The sequence below is a fragment of the Pristiophorus japonicus genome, chromosome 5 (genome assembly GCF_044704955.1).
Source record: "Pristiophorus japonicus isolate sPriJap1 chromosome 5, sPriJap1.hap1, whole genome shotgun sequence".
In the NCBI taxonomy this organism is placed as follows: Eukaryota; Metazoa; Chordata; class Chondrichthyes; family Pristiophoridae; genus Pristiophorus; species Pristiophorus japonicus.
Window position 1 is genome coordinate 62,366,978 of NC_091981.1, and position 26,082 is coordinate 62,393,059.

The 26,082-nt window shown below is 44.1% G+C and overlaps 1 protein-coding gene across 1 annotated transcript in view; it reads left to right on the plus strand.

Moving 5' to 3' along the window:
• Window positions 1–26,082, plus strand: part of LOC139264363 (protein Jumonji-like) — a 447,980-nt gene that overhangs the window by 381,760 nt on the left and 40,138 nt on the right. Inside the window, exons 9-13 of the mRNA XM_070880677.1 lie at window positions 11,935–12,027; window positions 14,207–14,325; window positions 14,551–14,621; window positions 20,288–20,402; window positions 23,769–23,874. Of these exons, the coding sequence (XP_070736778.1) occupies window positions 11,935–12,027; window positions 14,207–14,325; window positions 14,551–14,621; window positions 20,288–20,402; window positions 23,769–23,874 (504 nt within the window). The remainder of the gene's footprint in view (window positions 1–11,934; window positions 12,028–14,206; window positions 14,326–14,550; window positions 14,622–20,287; window positions 20,403–23,768; window positions 23,875–26,082) is intronic.

Below are 26,082 nucleotides of genomic sequence, written 5' to 3' on the forward strand. Positions count from 1 at the left end.
CGCCCCGCTGCTGATGACCGGCGCAAGCGCGTCATTAAAACGCACACCACCGCTCACCCTCACCTCCAGAATACTCCGCCCGAAACTTAGGTAAAAAAAATCGTTGCCCTGCTGCACGGTGGCTGCCATTTTATTTTTTTTGCCGGCTGACTTCTATGTCGGCCGGACTATTGCTCCCTTGGATTCGGCCGGGCTGCCAACAGGTAGAAACTCTCCCTGGTGGCCCAGTGGCCGAATCTAAAAAATGCACGATTCTCTCCCCTTTAACGCAGGGGAGAGCACGTGATGACCACTGCTCCGCCGCTGTCACTCAGCGGCAGTCTCAATTCCGCCCCAACATCCGCCCCTCAGCCTGTCTTGCTGCCGTACTTCTGCCTCCACTCTGACCGACTTGCGGTCCAAGTACAAAGTCCTAAAAATCGATGGAAAGGCCGCCTCAACGCTCCTGGCGGGAAAAAAACGTTTAAAAAAAAGTAGGTGCGCCAGCTTTCTGGCAGCCCTGAATTTTGGCCCCTAAATCAGTCTCCCGATTAAGGTTACCATAATTTCCCCCATCTCTGAAGGTCAAACATCAATTTCTGTTCTGAAGAAAGGTCATCGACCTGAAACGTTAACTCTTTCTTTCTTCACAGATGCTGCCTGATCCGCTGAGATTTCCAGCATTTTTTGTTTTTATTTCAGATTCCAGCATCCGCAGTATTTTGCTTTTGTATCAATTTCTCTCTCTCGCTCGTGGCCTTGTTCTTTCACAAATGCCCTCTCTCTTTCCCTTCCTTGTGTGCCCTCTCTCTTTCCTTTGCTCGTGCACCCTCTCTCATTTCATACCTTTTATTCTTAGTTCCTGCTATCGAACGCTACCTTCTCCCCCTTCAATTAACCTTGGCCAATAATTAGTTAACTTAATGAGAGACATTGATTCATCTGTTTTTGCTACAAATGTGATCCAATTTTTATTTGCATGTGTTCGACAAACACAAGACTTGTGACTTCAATAAATAAATCCCTCTTTAGCTTTTAAACAAACTAATGGAGCATTTCCACTAATAAAAACAGAACATGCGGGAAATACTCAGCAAGTCAGGCAGCATCTGTGGAGAGAGAAACAGTGAAAGTTTCAGGTCAATGACCTTTCATCAGAACTGGAAAAAGTTGAGATATAAATAGGTTTTAAGCAACTGCAGAGGCAAGGAAATGAGGGAGAGGAGGGAAGGTCTGTGATTGGGTGGAAAGCAGGAATAATTAAAAGACAAAAGGGACGATGGTGTGAGGCAAAAGGGGATGGTAATGGGACAAATGAAGAAACAAAAAATGGGTCGAGAAGAGGTGTAAATGGGAATAGCACAATCATCAACAGCTGCCATATAAAAAAATGGGGGCAGAGGTTATGGTCTGAAGTTGTTGAACTCGATGTTGAGTCCAGAAGGCTGTGAAGTGACTAATCGGAAGATGAGGTGCTGTTCCTTGAGCTTACGTGAGCTTCATTGGAACAGTGTAAGAGGCCGAGGACAGAGAGATCAGAGCGGGAGTGGAGCGGAGAATTAAAGTGACAGGCGACCGGAAGCTCAGTCACGCTTGCTGACTGAACGGAGGTATTCTGCAAAGCGGTCACTCGATCTGTATTTGGTCTCGCCAATGTAGAGGAGATCGTATCATGAGCAGCGAATACAATATACTAAGTTGCAAGAAGTACAAGTAAATCGCTGTTTCACCTGCGAGGAATGTCTGGAGTCCTGGATGGTGGGAAGAGAGGAAGTAAAAGGGCGGGTGTTGCATCTTCTGCGTTTGCATGGGAAGGTGCCGTGGGAAAGGGAGATGTTGTTGGGGGTGATTGAGGAGTGGACCAAGGTGTTGTAGAGGGAACAGCCCCTTCTGAATGTTGAAAGGGAAGGGGAGGTGAAGATGTGTTTTGTGGTGGGATCACGCTGGAGGTGACGGAAATGGTATTTCCCCTTATTGATTGTACCTTTTTAAAGGGCGAGGGAAGCTGGCAAGCACTAATTTTGTGATTTAGCAAAATTACATAAAGCACTTAATGCTGATAACAAGCATCTTAAAATTATACATGCATTTGATTCAAAATGTTGCATTTTTTTCAATGTTCCTTGCATAAATGCAATACATTTAATATACAGAAAAAAAATCTACCAACAGTATTGGGGAACTTGCACTTTCTGTTTTATAGAACACAATGCAGGTAGAAATTTCACCTCACCTGTAACAAGGAGGTGTCGACCTCGTCAACCTTCACTAACCACATCTTCAGCCTCCTCGTTGCCTTTTTCTCTTCAGTGGTCTTGAGCTCAGCTAAACCGATCTTTAATTGGGTTGTTTTTAGATGCACCTTGTCCATTCCTAAGGGTTCTTTTTTTGTAGTCGCTCCTGCTGGTTCAGCTGATAAAGACAACATGTAGTTATGTTTTCGAGACCAGAGAATCGCAGCTTTGATCCCATGTCTGTGCTGTGTGTATGTGAAATTAGCCAGCATTCCCATTCCTGGTTGCTTGCCCACTGGTCCCAGTTGGAAAGTGTATGTTGTCACTGATGCCTCCTTTCGGTCTAGGCTCCTGCACTTGGATAATAGTCCTGGTACTTATGGATCCATATCTCAAATTTCAATATCTTTGGGACAGAAGGGGAGAAAATTGGCCCCAAAAAAGCCCCCAATACATACATAATTTGATTCTTCATGGTTTAAAAAAAAAATTTAAACATCATCAAGATTCTCTCCCCATTCTTGAAGATTAACCAAGTTTACACTTGTTCAATTTATAAACTCTTGAGAAAATTTACCTCTCCGGGGGTGAAAATTTGTGTTTCAACTCTGCGTTTTTTTTCATCCCATTCTTCCCCTAAAATGTTTAGTTATAAAAACATTTGGATTTTTAGTTCATGGTAAGATTTCTATACTTAGTTAAAGTTTGATAGCACTCTGCAATTTCCAGTTTTCTCTTTAAACATTCTGCAGGTTGCTATCCTGACGCTGTGAATTGTGTGTATATAAATTAGAAAGAAATAAGATGAGCTTAAGTATACTTGTTTATTCAGCACAGAAATAGAGAAATGCAGATGCTGGAATGTTTAGACACTGTTAATTTAAAAATAAATTCTATTTTGCCAGCAGCCGATATGTTGCCCCTTGTAGAAACTTAACACCAGGCTTGGGATCTTTTTTTTTTAAAAAGTTTGGTTGTAATAATATGTCTGCATCTAAGTTATTTAATATTGTGCTAAGAAATAATGAACTTTTATTTATATAACATGTTATCGCGTCCTTGGGATATCCCAAAGTGTTTCACATCCAAGGAATTACTTTAGAAGTGTTGATGTTGTAACCCATCTGGTTTATTTGTATTATTACATCTCAATCTGATAAAACAGCCATTTTTTCATGATTGGTTAGCCACAGAAGACTGCAGAAGTACATTATCAGCTTTATAGTTAAGTAGGGCTGCAACTGTTGCAAATTACATTAATTAGTATAATTGATTAATGCTATCTGTGTGCAACATGTAGCTTGATTTATCGTGTTGCAACCAAATATTAATGATCCCCTCTGTCTTGACTCTACTGTCGACTTCAGTATGTATTCATTTGCAGTGTTAGAATTAAAACTTTAATTGTCTGGGTGTCATTAAATGATTGGAATTTCCACGTGCAAGGCCTACATTTAAGACTTGACTGCGTCCCCAGCTCAGTGCTAGCACTCTTGCCTCAGTCAGAAAGTCATAGGTTCATGTCCCATTGCAGAGACTTGTGCACTTAATCTAGGCTGACCGTCCGGTGCAGTGAGGGAGTACTGCACTGTTGGAGATGCTATCTTTCGGATGAGACGTTAAACCGTGGTCCCATCTGCCTTCTCGGGTGAATGCAAAAAATCCCATGGCACTGTTCAAAAACAGCAGAGGAGTTCTCCCCGGTGTTCTGAAGAATATTTATCCCTCAACCAACATCACTAAAAAAACAGATTATGTGGTCATTATCACAATGCTGTTTGTGCCTATATAACAAGTGAGCAATGTTCTCTATAAGCTGCGTGGCCAGCTCTCTGCCAGTCCCGCACAGCCTGGGACCGGCTTTTTCAATGCTAAGTTTCGCGCATGCGTGAAACTGTAAATGGGCCGCGCACCCAAAAAAAAGAGCGAATATTGCAAATGACTAAACTTCATTGGTTTTGAAGTGTTTTGGGTATCCTGAGGTTGTGAAAGGTGCAGTATAAATGCAAGTTCTATTTTTCTTATGTACGTGAAATTAATGTTTTTAGAAATTTATTTACGTTTATTAATATGGGCAAATAAGTGCAATTAATTCAGATTCAATATCTCTACTGCCCTGAAAATTTCTCTGTTGGATTTTTACAATAGTAGTAGTATTTGTGTGATAAATGTAGGATAATGCAGGAATGGTTGTTAATTAATTCTGACTTCTGTTTCATTATTGGAAAGGTTACATAACACTATACAACAAGAACATTATGATAATGGGTAAGACTGGCAATCCAGGCAATCGAGATTGTTACTGGGGAAACCGGTTCCACCTTATGTTAGAGAACCTCTGCTCTGGTGTCCTTTTCGTGAAGTGCCTCAGCTTACGCCTCCTGTTTATTCCCTGGTTGAGTGGCATCAATTAGGTTTTCAACTAGGTAACAACATTGATAATGCCTTGCTTAAAGACACCAATGACTGCTCCCTGTCCTTCCTCATCCTACCTGACCCCTCTGCCACCTTTGAAAACATTGGCCATTGCCTCCCCTCCATGATTCGATTCTGTGGTATCGTGCTTTTGTGATTCCAGTCCATTTGTCCCTGTTCAACCATTTGTCCCTATTCATCTACATGCTACTGCTTGGTGACTTTGTCCAGAAGGGTCAACTTCCATATAAAAGCTGATGACACTCAACTTTACCACCACTATTGACTCCAAGGCCATTACAATACTATTGACTGCTTGTCTGAATCAAATTCTGGATTAATTTTAATTATGCATTCCACATCATCAAAACTGAAGCCATCCTGTTCTGCTTCTACCAGCACCAATGTGCAGCTGACCAACTCATTTCAGCCTCCTTCCTGCTCCCTGAGCCTGAGTCTGGAGGTGCACAATCTTGCTGTTCTATTCAACAAATGAGCTGAGCTTCCCACCTCACATAGGATCAATCACCATGCACTTTCGCCTGCCTGGTTACGCTCAATCTCGCTCCTTCACTGCTGAAAACCTCAACTGTACCATCATCACTTTGGCTTTCAATTTCCCAATTGCTCTGCTCATTGGCATTTCTGCTTCCACTCATCACAAACTGCAGCTAATCCAGAACTCTTCAGTCCAGGTTCCCTATTAAGCTCCATCTTCATCTACCCACTGGTGCTCCAGCAAATTTATTTCAAGATCCTTGATCAAATTTTCAAAAGCATAAAAGTGAAGATCTAAGAGTATGTAGCCAGAGGGATGGAGCTTTTATCCCACCAATAATATTGTGTGCTCGCAGTACTGCAGTGAGAACATGGTGACTTTGGGCAAGATATAAAGGAAGGCAACTACATTGATACCAGGAGTTAGCACTTGAGCTGTGACTCAAAACTAAGGAAACTGGGAATGTCCTGCTGGAGAGAAGGATGCTCAGGAGAATTTAATGATATTTTTAAGATTTTAAATTCAACTCGAATAAACGATTTGGCATAATCGTAAATTGTGTGACCGGGGATATAAAATCGAGCTTGGAAGAGGGAAGGTAAACAGACTGTTTAGATTTAACGTCATGCAGAGCATGGTATATGTGCAGAACAGACCATTAGTAAGGGCATATGATGTCAGCAAATTCAGGAGAGAGCTGGATAGTTTTTTTTGGTGAAAGAAGTGATTATGGGTTATATCGAGGGAGTAGTATATTATTTTTAAAATTTTGGAAGCAACCAGATGGACTGTAATTGTCTCTTCTAGTTCTCTCTCTTCCTACGTAATGTCTTGTTTAGCTAATCTCCAGCTACAGGTCTCAGCCCACTGACCCTCTGCTGGATCACTGTTCATTTCTTTCCTCTTTCTTTCCGCATCAGAAGCGGCTCTTCAGTCATTAGGGCATCTTTCCTTTGGAATTCTTTTCAAAATCTTGCTGCCTCTCTCGCTACCTTCAAAAGCCACCCATTGACCTATGTTTTACACCATACTATTGATGTACCCTTAAATTCTTTATTTCCATTCAGTGCCCACCGCTTCTCTGTAAGCACGCTAGGACTTTTTGTTACATGAGAAATGCTAGATATATATCTATATATGGAAGCTGTACACTTAAAAAAAAAACTTGTTATACTAACATAAGAACATGAGAAATATGAACAAGAATATGCCATACGGCCCCTCGAGCCTGCTCCCCCATTTAATATGATCATGGCTGATCTGATCTGATGGACTCAGCTCCACTTCCCCGCCCGCTCCCCATAATCCCTTGTCCTCTTATTGTTTAAGAAACTGTCTATTTTTGTCTTAAATTTATTCAATGTCCCAGTTTCCACAGCTCTCTGAGGCAGCAAATTCCACAGATTTACAACACTCAAAAGAAATTTCTCCTCATCCCTGTTTTAAATGGGAGGCCCCATATTCTAAGATCATGCCTTCTAGTTCTAGTCTCCCCCATCAGTGGGAACATCCTCTCTGCATCCACCTTGTCAAGCACCCTCATAATCTTATACGTTTCGATAAGATCATGTCTCATTCTTCTCAATTCCAATGAGTAGAGGCTAAACTGACTCAACCTTTCCTCATAAGTCAACCCCCTCATCCCCGGAATCAACCTAATGAACCTTCTCTGAACTGCCGCCAAAGCAAGTATATCCTTTCGTAAATATGGAAATCAAAACTGCATGCAGTATTCCTGATGTGGCCTCACTAATACCTTGTATAGTTGTAGCAAGACTTCCCTGCTTTTATACTCCATCCCCTTTGCAATAAAGACCAAGATACCATTGGCCTTCCTGATCACTTGCTGCACCTGCATACGATCCTTTTGTGTTTCATGCACAAGTACCCCCAGGTCCCGCGGCACTTTGCAATTTTTCTCCATTTAAATAATAACTTGCTCTTTGATTTTTTTTTCTGCCAAAGTGCATGACCTCACACTTTCCAACATTATACAAGTCCCTGACGACTACGTGTGCGGGAAGTGTATCCGCCTCCAGCTCCTGACAGACCGCGTTGCGGAATTGGAGCTGAGGGTGGATTCACTCTGGAGCATCCACGATGCTGAGAATGACGTGAATAGCACGTTTAGTGAGTTGGACTTACCGTAGGTGAAGGGTCCACAGCCAGCTAGGGAATGGAAGACCAGCAGGAAGAGCAGTGCAAGGAAGGTAGTGCAGGGGTCCCCTGCGGTCATCCCCCTGCAAAACGGATGCACCATTTTGAGTACTGTTGAGGGGGATGACTCATCAGGGGAGGGCAGCAGCAGCCAAGTTCATGGCACCATGGCTGGCTCTGCTGCACAGGAGGGCAGGAAAAAGAGTGGGAGAGCGATAGTGATAGGGGATTCGATTGTTAGGGGATTCGATTGTTAGGGGAATAGATAGGCATTTCTGCGGCTGCAACCGAGACTCCAGGATGGTATGTTGCCTCCCTGGTGCAAGGGTCAAGGATGTCTCGGAGCGGGTGCAGGACATTCTGAAAAGGGAGGGTGAACAGCCAGTTGTCGTGGTGCACATTGGTACCAAAGATATAGGTTAAAAAAAAGGGATGAAGTCCTACGAGACGAATTTAAGAAGCTAGGAGCTAAATTAAAACGTAGGACCTCAAAAGTAGTAATCTCAGGATTGCTACCAGTGCCACGTGCTGGTCAGAGTAGGAATCGCAGGATAGCTCGGATGAATACGTGGCTTGAGCAGTGGTGTGCAGCAGGGAGGGATTCAAATTCTGAGGGCATTGGAACCGGTTCTGGGGGAGGTGGGACCAGTACAAACCAGACGGTCTGCACCTAGGCAGGACCGCAACCAATGTCCTAGCGGGGAGTGTTTGCGAGTGCTGTTGGGGAGGAGTTAAACTAATATGGCAGGGGGATGGGAACCAATGCAGGGAGACCGAGGAAAACAAAAAGGAGACAAAAGCAAAAGACAGAAAGGAGATGAGTAAAAGTGGAAGGCAGAGAAACCCAAGGCAAAAGACAAAAAGGGCCACTGAATGTAAAGGAGCTGCAGGAGGGGTCAAAACTAAAAATCATGGTTTAAAAACTCGTATTAAAACACTCTACCTAAACGCACGCAGCATTCGAAATAAAGTAAATGAGTTGACGGCACAAATGATTACAAATGGGTATGATTTGGTGGCCATTACAGAAACGTGGTTGCAGGGGGGGCCAAGACTGGGAATTAAACATACAGGGGTATCTGACGATTCGGAAAGATAGATAAGAAGGGAAAGGAGGTGGGGTAGCTCTGTTAATAAAGGATGATATCAGGGCAGTTGTGAGAGACGATATTGGCTCTAATGAACAAAATGTTGAATCATTGTGGATGGAGATTAGAGATAGTAAGAAGAAAAAGTCACTGGTGGGCATAGTTTATAGGCCCCCAAATAATAACTTCACGGTGGGGCGGGTAATAATCAAGGGAATAATGGAGGCATGTGAAAAAGGAACGGCAGTAATCATGGGGGATTTTAACTTACATATCGATTGGCCAAATCAAATCGCACGGGGTAGCCTGGAGGAGGAATTCATAGAATGCATACGGGATTGTTTCTTAGAACAGTATGTTACAGAACCTACAAGGGAGCAAGCTATCTTAGATCTGGTCCTGTGAAATGAGACAGGAATAATAACGATCTCCTAGTAAAAGATCCTCTCGGAATGAGTGATCACAGTATGGTTGAATTTGTAATACAGATTGAGGGTGAGGAAGTAGTGTCTCAAACGAGCATACTATGCTTAAACAAAGGGGACTACAGTGGGATGAGGGCAGAGTTGGCTAAAGTAGACTGGAAACACAGACTAAATGGTGGCACAATTGAGGAATAGTGGAGGACTTTTAAGGAGCTCTTTCATAGTGCTCAACAAAAATATATTCCAGTGAAAAAGAAGGGCGGTAAGAGAAGGGATAACCAGCCGTGGATAACCAAGGAAATAAAGGAGAGTATCAAATTAAAAACCAATGCGTATAAGGTGGCCAAGGTTAGTGGGAAACTAGAGGATTGGGAAAATTTTAAACAACAGCAAAGAATGACTAAGAAAGCAATAAAGAAAGGAAAGATAGATTACGAAGGTAAACTTGCGCAAAACATAAAAACGGATAGTAAAAACTTTTACAGATATATAAAACTGAAAAGAATGACTAAAGTAAATGTTGGTCCCTTAGAAGATGAGAAGGGGGATTTAATAATGGGAAATGTGGAAATGGCTGAGACCTTAAACAGTTAGTTTGCTTCGGTGTTCACAGTGGAAGACACAAAAACCATGCCAGAAATTGCTGGTCACAGGAATGTGGGAAGGGAGGACCTTGAGACAATCACTATCACTAGCGGGGTAGTGCTGGACAGGCTAATGGGACTCAAGGCAGACAAGTCCCCTGGTCCTGATGAAATGCATCCCAGGGTATTCAAAGAGATGGCGGAAGTTATAGCAGATGCATTCGTTATAATCTACCAAAATTCTCTGGACTCTGGGGAGGTACCAGCGGATTGGAAAGCAGCTAATGTAACTCCTCTGTTTAAAAAAGGGGGCAGACAAAAGGCAGGTAACTATAGGCCGGTTAGTTTAACATCTGTAGTGGGGAAAATGCTTGAAACTATCATTAAGGAAGAAATAGCGGGACATCTAGATAGGAATAGTGCAATCAAGCAGATACAGCATGGATTCATGAAGGGGAAATCATGTTTAACTAATTTACTGGAATTCTTTGAGGATATATGAGCATGGTGGATAGAGGTGTACCGTTGGATGTGGTGTATTTAGATTTCCAAAAGGCATTCGATAAGGTGCCACACAAAAGGTTACTGCAGAAGATAAAAGTACGCGGAGTCAGAGGAAATGTATTAGCATGGATAGAGAATTGACTGGCTAACAGAAAGCAGAGAGTCGGGATAAATGGGTCCTTTTCGGGTTGGAAATTGGTGGTTAGTGGTGTGCCATAGGGATCGGTGCTGGGACCACAACTGTTTACAATATACATATGACCTGGAAGAGGGGACAAAGTGTAGTGTAACAAAATTTGTAGATGACACAAAGATTAGTGGGAAAGCGGGTTGTGTAGAGGAGACAGAGAGGCTGCAAAGAGATTTAGATAGGTTCAGCGAATGGGCTAAGGTTTGGCAGATGGAATACAATGTCGGAAAGTGTGAGGTCATCCCCTTGGGGAAAAAAAACAGTAAAAGGGAATATTATTTGAATGGGGAGAAATTACAACATGCTGCGGTGCAGAGGGACCTGGGGGTCCTTGTGCATGAATCCCAAAAAGTTAGTTTGCAGGTGCAACAGGTAATCAGGAAGGCGAATGGAATGTTGGCCTTCATTGCGAGAGGGATGGAGTACAAAAGCAGGGAGGTCCTGCTGCAACTGTACAGGGTATTGGTGAGGCCGCACCTGGAGTACTGCGTGCAGTTTTGGTCACCTTACTTAAGGAAGGATATACTAGCTTTGGAGGGGGTACAGAGACGATTCACTAGGCTGATCCCGGAGATGAGGGGGTTACCTTATGATGATAGATTGAATAGACTGGGTCTTTACTCATTGGAGTTCTGAAGGATGAGGGGTGATCTTATAGAAACATTTAAAATAATGAAAGGGATAGACAAGATAGAGGCAGAGAGGTTGTTTCCACTGGTCGGGGAGACTAGAACTAGGGGGCACAGCCTCAAAATATGGGGGAGCCAATTTAAAAACGAGTTGAGAAGGAATTTCTTCTCCCAGAGGGCATGTTCTTATGTTCTTATACTCCATCTACCAAATTTTTGCCCACTTACTTAGCCTGCCTATGTCCTTTTGCAGATTTTTTGTGTCCTGCTCACACACTGCTTTTCCTCCCATCTTTGTATCGTAAGTAAACTTGGCTACGTTACACTCAGTCCCTTCTTCCAAGTTGTTAATATAGATTGTAAATAGTTGGGGTCCCAGCACTGATCCCTGCGGCACCCCACTAGTTACTGGTTGCCAACCAGAGAATGAACCATTTATCCCAACTCTCTGTTCTCTGTTAGTTAGCCAATCCTATATCCATGTTAAAAATTACCCCCAACTGCATGTCTCCAAGTACTGTACTTCACACAATGAATTACTTTTGAAGTGCACTGACTGTTCTGTAAGAAAGGAAAAGAAAGAACTTGCATTTATGTAGTGCCTTTCATGACATCGCAAAGAACTTTACACCAATGAAGTACTTTTCTATTGTATTCACTGTAGTACTGCAGGGAAACGTGGCAGCCAATTTGTGCACAGCATGTTGCGACAAACACCAGTGCCCAGATAATCTGTTTCGGTTTTGTTGGTTGAGGGATAAATGTTGGCCAAGACACTGGGAGAACTCCTCTGTTTAAATAATGCCATGGGATCTTTTACGGTCACCTGAGAGGGCAGACAGGTGGTTTAACGTCTCATCCAAAAGACAGCACTGCCGACAGTACTGCATTGCGAAGGTCGGTAATGGTGGTGCCCCTTTTTGAACAACTGATGGTGAAGGTGCTCCCACAATGCAGTAAGGAGTGCCAGGATTTTGACCCAGCGAAGGAATGGCAATATTATGTCCAAGTCACGATGGTGTGTGATTTGGAGGTGCTGGTGTTCCCATGCACCTGCTGCCCTTGTCCTTCTAGGTGGTGGAGGTCATGAGTTTGGGAGGTGTTGTCGATTGCTAGGCCAATCAATGATGTTTCAGAGTGCCTGACAACCTATCATGATTTGTGGTGCCCCGGGAAACTACACTATATTTGCTTGGATCTCGAAATTGATTTATATTTTTTCATGTGCAGGGACGATCTGTATCACTGACTACATTTTATCGGACAGCTAGAAACACGATGAACATGTGCTTTAGCAAGGAGCCCTCGGCAGCTGAAGTGGAGGTAGGCGTCTGAAGCTGTACATCAAACTTAACACATCACCATATTAACAGTTTGGTTTATGTTTTAATGTGTGATTAAGGATTTCAGCAACATATCTGAAAAGGGTAGACTAATCAGAGGAATGGAGATCCCTTCTGTTCCTGTTGGATATAAATATCCTGTATCCATGGATGCAGTACAAGGTGGCACCGAGCTGGAAAGTGGGGGGGGGGGGGGTGGGTTGTTGGGTTGGGGAAGAGATTTTACCAGTGCGAAATAGGATTTACATCTGGATTGATCAGTAACAATAGAAATTTAATATATGTGAAAATGGGAGGTATGTGTACTCCATGGATGGATAGAACTTGCTGATGCTGAACAAGACCATGGAGTGTTGGGGTGCATTTACACTGCAAGTTTAATGTCTGCGCAAAGCAATTTCTGCTTTGTACTGATGGTAAAATTGTTTTGCAAATCTAGATTCAGAGATAAGTGCAAAGCGGAATGAGATCTCTAACGGCAGCAGACTGGCACTACTTTAGATTGATGACAGGCGGAGCATAAATCCAGTGCTGCTCCAAAACTGGTTTATGAAGTGCTCAGTGGCTCGGGCACCTTTTAAACCAACTTGACCTTAATTTGCAAATTTAGAGAGCAACAATTCTCCTCTTACTGCTCTAAAGTATTTATATTTCTAACTGTTGGCAGACAGCTTTGCATCTCAGACCAGTAGCTGCAAGGTAAATACGTCCTTGGTTCACTCATCAGTCACAACAACATGAGTCGGAAATAAATGAAATGGACAGGATGCTAGGTTATCTGGAGTTCAAATCCCAGAAGTCATGCTGAAGCTGTGCAGTACCCTGGTCCAACCATGCCAGGGGTACTGCATACAGTTCTGGTTCTTATGCCATCCTGGCCCAGAGAAGGTCAATCTGGTGTTAGAGGGATAAACTTGGAAGGTATGATAAGCTGACAGTCTTGAGCCTCCAAAAGAAATATCTCAGAAGGAACCTTACGGAGCATATGAAATACTTTAAACATCGATAAATTCAAAATTTTATTTTCACATATGCAAGTAGAACGAAGGACAGATATCAGGAAATTCTTACAAAAGATGGAAACAGTTGGAATAAATTGTCGGGAAGGATTGTCAAGGCCAGGACATTGAACTCATTGTCGAACGATCTAGATGCCATATACAGTTGCGGGGGGGGGGGGGGGGGGGTCTGTATTCTAGAAGAATGAAATTAAATGGGTCAAAGAGCCAAACCTTTTGTGACCTGTCAGGGAGGTTATCATTTAGCAATAAATGAAGTGTATATGATGATTTAATTTACAATGTTATATCCAGAAAATCATGGCAATTATTGAATGCAATTCTTGGTTCTCCTGTTTCTAATGCATTTTGCCTTTGTTGGGTTTTTCTATGATACCGTTATTCTTTTGGTCTGCATGTTACAATTTTTATTGGATCAGACCTATATCAACATGAATTCATATTAAAATACATGTCTTGACTTGGAACACTGGAGTTGAAATTGGACCTTATTGGTCTTCTATTTTTACCCAGTCTCTACAATGTGTAACCATTTTCCAGTTAACAGCTGTACAAAGCTCAAGGGAACTTAGAGGGAATCCTTTAGTTTGTTTTTTACTTTTAACCACCAGGCATGCTGCCGCTCAGTATCTGAATAGACATACTGCGTCTTTTTTTTAACAACCTACTTCAAACAAAGATTTGTTCACACACAGCCAGTTTCCTTGACAAACCCAAGGAAACACCTTGAATAAGTTTCATGCAATGGGTAGGCTACTGTACAATCTAACTGTTCCCTTGGTCAATGAATAGCTATAATGCATTTTTTGGTACAAAATCCATGGTTTCATGATGTATATTCCCCACTTTTTTGCGTCTTGCTGTGCCATGTACTGACATTTGTGAAGAGAGAGAAGTAGCCTTCCAAGCCATTGCAATTTTGAGATAGGCAGGTAGGAGATGCAAAGGAGATTGGTTTTGTCTGTGGAGCAAAACGTGGGCTGGAAATGGAAGCTACTATGGCTTGTTCAGTGCCTTTCCATGACTGCATGGCTGAATTTAACTTTGTAGGTGCAAGACTGTGGTTCTTAAGTTGTGTCTTGGCATCCTTTGATGTATAGCTGTACATTAACTTCCCTTCTCTCTTCATTGTAACTACAGCAAGAATACTGGAGAGCCGTGGAGCAGAAAGATTCCCATGTAGCCGTACATTCTGGGAAAGTAGACACAAAAGCACATGGGAGTGGGTTTCCTGTGGGGAAATCCGAACCTTTTTCAAGGTAATACCTCTCTTATGAATGGCAGGTTACAATAGAAGTCATGAGAGCAAGATGATCACATGTACAACTCTGCCAGCTCACGTTTATCATATAGAGCCATGATGCTATCTTGGACAGAGACCAGGGAACAGATTAATTCCTTCTTTCTTGGTTAGGAATGTTTTTATCTTGTGGGGAGGGAAAGTTTCTAAAACAATAGTTTTTCATATTTGTTTTCTACAACAGGCATGGCTGGAATCTCACAGTCCTTCCTAATAATTCAGGGTCCATCCTGCGACATTTTGGTGCTTTGTCAGGTAAGAAGTGTACAGTAAATGAGAACTTTTTTGCGGGGGGGGCTGGGGGGTGGAAGAGAGAGAGGAGTTGCTATTTTGTAATTGAGTAATGGACCTTTCACATCTTTTGGGAAGTTTATTATTTGAAAGGAATAGGCATTGGGTTAGATGTCAAAGTATTTATTTTCGCAGTTCCCTTGGAACAAACTTGTATAAGAGAAAAAAATGTGATAAGGGATAAGGGAATGGAGTTCCTAGCATGTATACAGGACTCCTTTCTAATCCAGAATGTAAGAAGCCCAACAAGGGAGGGTTTGCTACTGGATCTGGTAATGGGGAATGAACCAGAGCAGCGAAGAGAAGTAAAAGTGGGAAACATCTTGGCAATAGTGACCATAATATAATGCAGTTTAGGAGAATTGAGAAGGAGATAAGCATAACAAATACCAGGACCAGATTGGAGAAAAGCTGATCTTGAGGGGCTGAGAATAGAACTTGGAAAATTAAATGGACAAATAATGTAGAACAGCAATGGGAAACGGTGTTCGACAGAGCCCAGAAAAACATGTATTTTGCTCAAAAACTAGAACAAGCTAAACACGAATGTGACACTATCAATGAATGAAGACACGAGAAAAATTAAGGGTTAGGAAAAGGACATACACTAAGTAAATGGACAACAAGACAAGGGAGAATACAAAGAGACTAGGAGAGAAGTCAGAAACACAATTGGGAAGGCAAAGAGCAACAATGAAATTAAATTATCATGGAAGATAAAACAAAATATCAAAATATTCCACAGGCACATAAATTTTAAAAAAAAGAAAGTCAGGATAAAATTACAGGCAGCGATAGCAAAATGGCAAAAAATTAAATCATTATTTTGCTCCAGTATTTACCAGCGGAATTGATCAAGTGAAGATGATGAGATTAGAAATGATATAACCGCATTTAAAATAAAAAGAAGAAATATTAAATAAACCAATCAAACTCAGAGGATAAAACCCCTGGTGCAGACAGATTGCATCTGCGCATTCTAAAATCATCTAGAGAAGAGATAGCAGATACACTATTAAGCTTATTTAATACTTCATTAGAAAAAGATGTAGTGCCAGAGGCCTGGTGAATATCTAACGTTATACCTATATTTAAGAAGGAAGATAGAACGTGTCCAGGGAACTATAGACGAGTCAGCTTAACATAAGATAAATAATGAAATCCTTACTAAATGAGAAAATAGAAAAACATCTAGACACCAAAAATATAATTATGAATAGTCAACATGGATTTCAAAACGGAACGTTTTGCTTGACCAAGCTCAGTTTTTTGAAGAGGTAAGAGAGAGTAGACAAGGTGAATGCGGTAGATGGAATTAATATATCTAGCTTTCCAAAAGGTCTTCGATAAGGTACCATACAACAGACAAATGAATAAGGTCAGAGCATGTGGAGTCAGGAGAAATTTAGCAGAGTGGATAGCTGGCTGAAAGACAGAAAGCCGAGAGAAGGGGTAATGGGTAGCTATGCAGAGTGGCAGAAGGTGGGATGTGGTGGTCCACAAAGATCAGTGCTGGGGTCCTATTCACAATTTATATTAATGATTAAAACTTGGGAATCATAAACACAATTTCTAAATTTGCAGACGACACAAAATTGGGAGTGATAGTCAACACTGAGGAGGACTGCAACAAATTACAAGAAGATATTAATAAACTTTCCGAATGGGCATATAATTGGCAAATCAATTAATAGAATAAAAGGAACAGGAGGTGGGGTAGCATTGCTGGTTAAGGAGGAGATTAATGCAATAGTTAGGAAGGACATTAGCTTGGATGATGTGGAATTTATATGGGTAGAGCTGCAGAACACCAAAGGGCAAAAAACGTTAGTGGGAGTTGTGTACAGACCTCCAAACAGTAGTAGTGATGTTGGGGAGGGCATCAAACAGGAAATTAGGGGTGCATGCAATAAAGTTGCAGCAGTTATAATGGGTGACTTTAATATGCACATAGATTGGGCTAACCAGACTGGAAGCAATGCGGTGGAGGAGGATTTCCTGAAGTGCATAAGGGATGGTTTTCTAGACCAATATGTCGAGGAGCCAACTGGGGGGAGGCCATCTTAGACTGGGTGTTGTGTAATGAGAGAGGATTAATTAGCAATCTCGTTGTGCGAGGCCCCTTGGGGAAGAGTGACCATAATATGGTGGAATTCTGCATTAGGATGGAGAATGAAACAGTTAATTCAGAGACCATGGTCCAGAACTTAAAGAAGGCTAACTTTGAAGATATGAGGCGTGAATTGACTAGGATAGATTGGTGAATGATACTTATGGGGTTGACTGTGGATGGGCAATGGCAGACATTTAGAGACCGCATGGATGAACTGCAACAATTGTACATTCCTGTCTGGCATAAAAATAAAAAAGGGAAGGTGGCTCAACCGTGGCTATCTAGGGAAATCAGGGATAGTATTAAAGCCAAGGAAGTGGCATACAAATTGGCCAGAAATAGCAGCGAACCCGGGGACTGGGAGAAATTTAGAACTCGGCAGAGGAGGACAAAGGGTTTGATTAGGGCAGGGAAAATGGAGTACGAGAAGAAGCTTGTAGGGAACATTAAGACGGATTGCAAAAGTTTCTATAGATATGTAAAGAGAAAAAGGTTAGTAAAGACAAACGTAGGTCCCCTGCAGTCAGAATCAGGGGAAGCCATAACGGTGAACAAAGAAATGGCAGACCAATTGAACAAGTACTTTGGTTCGGTATTCACTAAGGAGGACACAAACAACCTTCCAGATATAAAAGGGGTCAGAGGGTCTAGTAAGGAGGAGGAACTGAGGGAAATGCTTATTAGTCAGGAAATTGTGTTGGGGAAATTGATGGGATTGAAGGCCGATAAATCCCAGGTCCTGGTGGACTGCATCCCAGAGTACTTAAGGAGGTGGCCTTGGAAATATCGGATGCATTGACAGTCATTTTCCAACATTCCATTGACTCTGGATCAGTTCCTATGGAGTGGAGGGTAGCCAATGTAACCCCACTTTTTAAAAAAGGAGGGAGAGAGAAAACAGGGAATTATAGACCGGTCAGCCTGACATCGGTAGTGGGTAAAATGATGGAATCAATTATTAAGGATGTCATAGCAGTGCATTTGGAAAGAGGTGACATGATAGGTCCAAGTCAGCATGGATTTGTGAAAGGGAAATCATGCTTGACAAATCTTCTGGAATTTTTTGAGGATGTTTCCAGTAGAGTGGACAAGGGAGAACCAGTTGATGTGGTATATTTGGACTTTCAGAAGGCTTTCGACAAGGCCCCACACAAGAGATTAATGTGCAAAGTTAAAGCACATGGGATTGGGGGTAGTGTGCTGACATGGATTGAGAACTGGTTGTCAGACAGGCAGCAAAGAGTAGGAGTAAATGGGGACTTTTCAGAATGGCAGGCAGTGATTAGTGGGGTACCGCAAGGTTCTGTGCTGGGGCCCCAGCTGTTTACACTGTACATTAATGATTTAGACGAGGGGATTAAATGTAGTATCTCCAAATTTGCGGATGACACTAAGTTGGGCGGCAGTGTGAGCTGCGAGGAGGATGCTCTGAGGCTGCAGAGCGACTTGGATAGGTTAGGTGAGTGGGCAAATGCATGGCAGATGAAGTATAATGTGGATAAATGTGAGGTTATCCACTTTGGTGGTAAAAACAGAGAGACAGACTATTATCTGAATGGTGACAGATTAGGAAAAGGGGAAGTGCAACGAGACCTGGGTGTCATGGTACATCAGTCATTGAAGGTTGGCATGCAGGTACAGCAGGCGGTTAAGAAAGCAAATGGCATGTTGGCCTTCATAGCGAGGGGATTTGAGTACAGGGGCAGGGAGGTGTTGCTACAGTTGTACAGGGCCTTGGTGAGGCCACACCTGGAGTATTGTGTACAGTTTTGGTCTCCTAACCTGAGGAAGGACATTCTTGCTATTGAGGGAGTGCAGCGAAGGTTCACCAGACTGATTCCCGGGATGGCGGGATTGACCTATCAATAAAGACTGGATCAACTGGGCTTGTATTCACTGGAGTTCAGAAGAATGAGAGGGGACCTCATAGAAACGTTTAAAATTCTGACGGGGTTAGACAGGTTTGATGCAGGTAGAATGTTCCCAATGTTGGGGCAGTCCAGAACCAGGGAACACAGTCTAAGGATAAGGGGTAAGCCATTTAGGACCGAGATGAGGAGAAACTTCTTCACCCAGAGTGTGGTGAACCTGTGGAATTCTCTACCACAGATAGTTGTTGAGGCCAATTCACTAAATATATTCAAAAAGGAGTTAGATGAAGTCCTTACTACTAGGGGGATCAAGGGGTATGGCGAGAAAGCAGGAATGGGGTACTGAAGTTGCATGTTCAGCCATGAACTCATTGAATGGCGGTGCAGGCTAGAAGGGCCGAATGGCCTACTTCTGCACCTATTTTCTATGTTTCTAACTTAGATAAGTGTGAGGTATTACATTTTGGTAAGAAAATAAGGAGCTCACATATTATTTAGAAAATAAGAATCTAAATTGGTTAGAGGCACAAGTGCTAGTACAAATACACAAATCACTAAAAGTTGAGATGCAGGTCACTAAGGCCATAACAAGCAAATCAAGCACTACGGTTTATTTCTAGAGGGATGGAATTGAATTGAAAAGTAGAGAAATTATGTTATTGAACTTTGGTTAGACCACATTTGGAGTACTGTGTACAGTTCTGGTCGCCATATTATAAAATGGATATAGAGGCACTGGAGAGGATGCAAATGAAGATTTACAAGGATGATGCCAGAGTTGCAAGGTTATACCCATCAGGACAGGATATACAAGCTGGCTCTCTTGAAAGGAGAGGGCTGAGGGGTGACCTAATAGAGATCTTTAAAGTTATGAAAGGTTTTGATAGAGAAGTGTGTTTCCACGTGGGGAGGAGGAAAACTAGAGGCCATCAATATAAGATAGTCACCAAGAAAAAAAATAGGGAACTCAGAAGAAATTTCTTTACCCAGAGAGTGGTGAGAATGTGGATCTTGCTACCACAGGGAATAGTTGAGGCAAATAGTATAAAGCAATTTAAGGATAAGCATTTGAGGAAGAAGGGAATAGAGAGTAAAGCTGATAGTTCGATGAGGAAGAATGGGAGGAGGCTCAAGTGGATCAAAAACGCTGGTATGAACTGGTTGGGACGATTAGCTTTTTTCTGTGCTTTATATTCTATCTAATGGGGGTCGCTACAGTCCTTGAAAAGGTAATTTGATCATTTCTATTACCAAAGTGGTTTATTAGTTTAGGTTGTGATACATTATCAGTAACTGCTGTCTCCTGAAGTTTGATTGCCGCAAGAAGTTGGAGAAGAATTTATCTGCTTTTTTTTCCTGAATTGGCCACCGCTATTATCCTATCCCAGGAGAAAGTATTGCTACACGTGGGAGAACAGTTTGTGATGTTGGATGGGGCGAGCTTGTTGGTTGTTTCTTGCTGTTCTTTTTGTATGTTTGAACACTTACAGACTTTTGCCAGGCCAAATTGTATTGGATCAACAAGCTGGACTTGAAGAACTATGGGCTCTGATTGATATACTGCAGCCTGTTTTAGGCTTCTGAAGAAAATGCTAATCTGTATGTCCTGGTTATACTTCCAATTTATTTTCTCTCATTCTATCTAGGAGTGACGATTCCTTGGCTAAATATTGGCATGGTTTTCACTACCTCATGCTGGTCACGAGACCAAAACCACCTTCCATACATAGACTACTTACACACTGGTGCTGATTGCATTTGGTAAGTTTCTGTCCCGGGTAGGGGGCGGGGGGCTCTCACTTGCTTAACCCCACTTTCAGCAGAGCAGGTTTGGATCAACAACTGGGTCTGGATTTAAATTTGGCTGCTCATCCTATTCCGTCACCCAACACACACACAGGTCAATTTTAGTTCAGATACACCTCTTGCTTTAATGTTGCCTTGTGGGGTACCAGCTCAAGAAAGAATTTTGTTGGGAGCATTTATGGAGTTGTGATTTGAATTTTCATTCCAGAGAACCGAATCAGAATAACCCCATTGTCCCAAATGGTGCATGTCTTTTTTTGTTAAGATTCGGATTCCCTCTGAATTGAATTCACCTGCCCTATTTAGACTTGATCTTTTTAAAAATAAAAATCCCAGTTAGCTGTAGATTTGGATTCTATTTGAATCCATCGCCTCAGTGTAAATGGAGCTTCTGTGGCTGGACCTCACTAGTCAGCATTTGGTCATCAAGTATCACCAAGTACTTTATTGTTAAGATAATAGTTCTTTTTAATTCTTCCACCAGATTGAACTGAAGACCTGCTTCACTGACACAGAAGTGAGTTAAACCTTTTGTCCATATCCTTAAATTACCTTTAAAATTGCTTTAATCAAATGACCAGTTAGGCAGCATGGACAGAACTTAGCATATCTGTGTCAGACAGGCAGAGTATTCAGCACTTAAAGGGCGGCTAAAACTAGATACAACTTGCTATTAGTTTAAATCATGAACTTGATTTCCCCTTCACCACCCCACTCCCCCTCCCCAGTTTCAATTTTTCTGCGCTGTTTTTAATTGTCTTTTTTTTGCAATCTGCTTATTGGTGGCTCACTGGAGTTGACACCGTTTTGTCTTAATTCAGTGCATCTTGAGATGCATGTGGGTGGACAGAGGCTTCCTGGTCAGACCTGACGCCATAATCGAAGCGTTCGATAAAGTTCAATGCTGTGAAGGTTTGTGGATTTGAGTATTGTGCCATCCTAGTCAGATGCAATGCAGCAAACCCAGGTATTTTTATAAATCCTTGAAATGAGATTGCAATGTAAATTTTTTTTCTTCAGCAAGTTTTTAAAGTTGAGATGCTCCTTAATTGTGCTACTTATATTTTGAGCAGCTTCGGTAACCTGTTAAACTGAATGGAAACATTCAGATTTTTATGAAAGTATTATTGATCGCATGTTTGGCATAACCTTCAAGGAATGCAAACTGCTGTCTGTTCTAGCATACTCGCCAACTTTGAAGAGACAAACCCCCTTAGATTCGCCCCAAGCAGATGAACATGCCATTAAACAAAAACTGACAAGCTTGAAATGAGTTCAGTAAGCACTGGTCTTGTTGACCTTTGACCTGTTCCAATCAATTGATGGAGACCATGGTCTCCTTCTACTGACCACTACTTAGAAGAATGTCAGCTAGCTTTCAGAAACATGACCTGAACACATCCAATGCACTTTGTAACCAATTGATTTTGGCATTAAAAACACACGCATATGTTTGGTAATGGAATACCTGGTTGTTCCAGCAATTCTTCTGTGAATGGCACGACAGTTACATATGTTGGCTTTTTTACTTTTTTGATGTGCAACATAAACCTTTCTATGTGTCTCTCTAAGAATATACACAGGTAATCTATTTGGTCCAGTTCCTGCTCTGTGGGGGGTGGGGCACTGCTACTAGATGCAATTCTAGCGGGAAAAAAATTGAGATGGCTCAAGTTCTCTTGATAACCATGGAAAGTTGATGGATCTGATCTGATTCTGTTGGAGTGTTAATTTGGAATACAAATATTTATTAAAAATACAGTTTTAAATAGTTGCTATTCATTCTGAACATATTGGAAAATGACAAGCAATGTAATGGCAACACTTAACGCATTGAGAAAAAAAACAAATCAGCCAGAGCAACCATGGTTATGTGCAATTTCTGACGATCAGTCAGGCATCTTTGAAATTCATATATGTTTGAAATAACAAACCTTTTAATTCAGGAGAAATGGCATTTAATTTCTATTGCGTGTATTGGTTGGTGAAATTTGGAAACAAAATTCTGGTTCTTTTGGCCGTTGCCATGTCAAACCTTTTGGGTTATATTGTACAATTTTGCATAAAATTAATGGAGGACTCAATCAATTAAGTAATAAATCCTATTCCAGCTTCTGCAGTGAACAGTCGGTTAACTGCATGTGTTGTTTGAGGCCACGTCAACTCATTAACAAATATGAAAAACACTTTGAAATCTAGGCATATTTATAACCTACCAATACCATATTTTAAATTTGAAAGCAAACTTAATTGGGCAAATTCTATCTAACTAGTGTATACAAAAATTTCCCAAATAGCCATTCATGTGTTAGCCCAGGCAGTTGGGAAGTTATTTGATTGAGCGGGATGGGGGGGGAGATAAAGAAATGGGGGGAGGCACGTTGTAGCTGAATCCAACTGTGTCCTCACCCAACATTGGTCATTGGTTAGCAATTAGAAGTGAGAGCCATGTTTGGCTCCCCCCCCCCCACCCCCCCCTCCCTATTTTCTGAGTACGGAGGCCAGTATTAGCAATGCCCTTGCTGCAGCCCCAGCTGAGCTAAGTAATTCAGTGCAGATCAGGGATTGAATTTGGGAATGTCATCGTCTGCATGGCTCAATTACACACCAACTAAGGCAAATCTGGTGGCCAATTTTTAACAAAATGCTAATTCTCCAGCTGCACTCCAGTGGGAGGTGAGAGTTAATCTGGAATGAAACTAAGCAAAGAAACGCGTTTTTTTTATCAAGTCTCGGAGATTCAGAGAAGATTGTAATCCTTGTCTGGAGGCCATACGGTGATCCTCCACAGAGAATATTTTGAAACTAGAAAAGGGATGGTGAGTATTTTCCTATAGATATGTGGATAAAGGTCATTGGAGGACTTTCTCCTGGATCATTTCTGTAATGTTAAAGTAGCTGTTTAATGGTATATTTCGTAAGCTTTCTCCACCTATTGAGAAGTTTAAGCTTTCTCAGCCTATTGAGAAGTTTAAGCTTTCTTAGCTTATTGAGAAAACTGTGTTTGTGTGTGTGTGTGTGTGTGTTGGGGTCAGGGAGAAGACAAAAATAAAATTGTGTGACAATTCCTCAATTACAGTCGCGAAACTTGTCTTTTGGAAACTCTGGGCTAGCTGTCACTTGTTTGGTTATTCTGCAAACTCTCCACAGGTTAAATAGAAACTCTGCTGCTCTGAAAATGTAATCACTGCACCATTGCAAGCTGCAGTCCAGATTTTGTAAGACTGCAGAATGGGCATGCAATTAGGAACTGGTGCCTTTTATGTCCTGTTGCCTGCAAATTTTGGACCGTGACATTTTCAGCTATCTTCCTTTCTCCAGGTATTGTATTCCTGCTGAGGAGAAGAGCAAACTTGATGAAGTGGTGCATACCCTGCTGCAAGCTAATGGCACGTCAGGGCTGGACATGCTTGAAAGTAATATAATGGTAAGATCAAAACTATGTGTATATATGAGAATAAGATGGCTAGCAACTGCAGTCCTTGTAACCGGGGCATTCTGATATAGACTGATAGTTATAGATCCTGATTCTCCCCTTTTCCTAGTTTTTGTCATATTAAATAGATAGCTAGGGGAGGGAAAAAGAAAGGATTTTTTTCCTGTATGTCCATCCCACGTCACTGAAATCCAAGGAAGGAATGAATTTGATGATGTCTGGTAGGCTGCTCTAACTTAGTCTACAATCAAGTTATAGGCACCAGGAGGGGAGGGCTATGGGTAATAAAATAGGCATTAACAACAAAAAATGTAGTCCCTTGTTCCCCTTTGAACTTCTGTTGAAGTACGCAACGTCAGTTATCAATATATGAACCGAGAAATTACTACCAATGTTACCACATACTGATGAGATGTTCCTCCTGGCCAGGGATGGAATTGAGGTGATGTAAAGTACCAGAGTTTAAAATTTATCTCTCTCTCTCTCTCTCTCTCTCTCTCTTCCTCCAGTCTCTCACTCCACACATCTTTCCTTCTTTCCTTCTTTCCTTCTTTCCTTCTTTCCTTCTTTCCTTCTTTCCTTCTTTCTTTCTTTCTCTTTCCTTCTTTCTTTCTTTCTTTCTTTCTTTCTCTTTCCTTCTTTCTTTCTTTCTTTCTCTTTCCTTCTTTCTTTCTTTCTCTTTCCTTTCCTTTCTTTCTTTCTCTTTCCCTTTCTTTCCCTTTCTTTCTTTCCCTTCTTTTTCTTTCTTTCTTTCTCTCCTCGCCCTCGCACCCCCCCCACCCCCCGGCGCTCGCCCTCGCGACCCCCGCCCTCGCGACCCCCACCCCCGCTCGCCCTCACGACCCCCGCGACCCCCCCCCCCCGCTCGCCCTCGTGACCCCCCCCACCCCCGCACGCCCCCGCGACCCCCCCCACCCCCGCACGCCCCCGCGACCCCCCCACCCCCGCTCGCTCTCGCAACCCCCCACCCCCGCTCGCTCTCGCAACCCCCCCACCCCCGCTCGCTCTCGTGACCCCCCCACTCGCTCCCGCGACCCCCCACCCCCGCTCGCTCTCGCGACCCCCCCACCCCCGCTCGCTCTCGCGACCCCCCACCCCCGCTCGCTCTCGCGACCCCCCGCTCGCCCTCGTGACCCCCCCGCTCGCCCTCGCGACCCCCCCACTCGCCCCCGCGACCCCCCCCCAACCCCCGCTCGCCCTCGCGACCCGCCCCCGCTCGCCCTCGCGACCCACCCCCGCTCGCCCTCGCGACCCCCCCCCACCCCCGCTCTCCCTCGCGACCCCCCCCCCACCCCCGCTCTCCCTCGCGACCCCCCCCACCCCCGCTCGCCCTCGCGACCCCCCCCCACCCCCGCTCTCCCTCGCGACCCCCCCCACCCCCGCTCTCCCTCGCGACCCCCCCCCACCCCCGCTCTCCCTCGCGACCCCCCCCACCCCCGCTCGCCCTCGCGACCCCCCCCACCCCCGCTCTCCCTCGCGACCCCCCCCACCCCCGCTCTCCCTCGCGACCCCCCCCACCCCCGATCTCCCTCGCGACCCCCCCCCCCCACCCCCGCTCGCCCTCGCGACCCCCCCCCCCACCCCCGCTCGCCCTCGCGACCCCCCCCCACCCCCGCTCGCCCTCGCGACCCCCCCCACCCCCGCTCGCCCTCGCGACCCCCCCCACCCCCGCTCGCCCTCGCGACCCCCCCCACCCCCGCTCTCCCTCGCGACCCCCCCCACCCCCGCTCTCCCTCGCGACCCCCCCCCCACCCCCGCTCTCCCTCGCGACCCCCCCCCCACCCCCGCTCGCCCTCGCGACCCCCCCCACCCCCGCTCTCCCTCGCGACCCCCCCCACCCCCGCTCTCCCTCGCGACCCCCCCCCACCCCCGCTCGCCCTCGCGACCCCCCCCACCCCCGCTCTCCCTCGCGACCCCCCCCACCCCCGCTCTCCCTCGCGACCCCCCCCCACCCCCGCTCTCCCTCGCGACCCCCCCCCCCACCCCCGCTCGCCCTCGCGACCCCCCCCACCCCCGCTCTCCCTCGCGACCCCCCCCACCCCCCGCTCTCCCTCGCGACCCCCCCCACCCCCGCTCGCCCTCGCGACCCCCCCCACCCCCGCTCTCCCTCGCGACCCCCCCCACCCCCGCTCTCCCTCGCGACCCCCCCCACCCCCGCTCGCCCTCGCGACCCCCCCCACCCCCGCTCGCCCTCGCGAC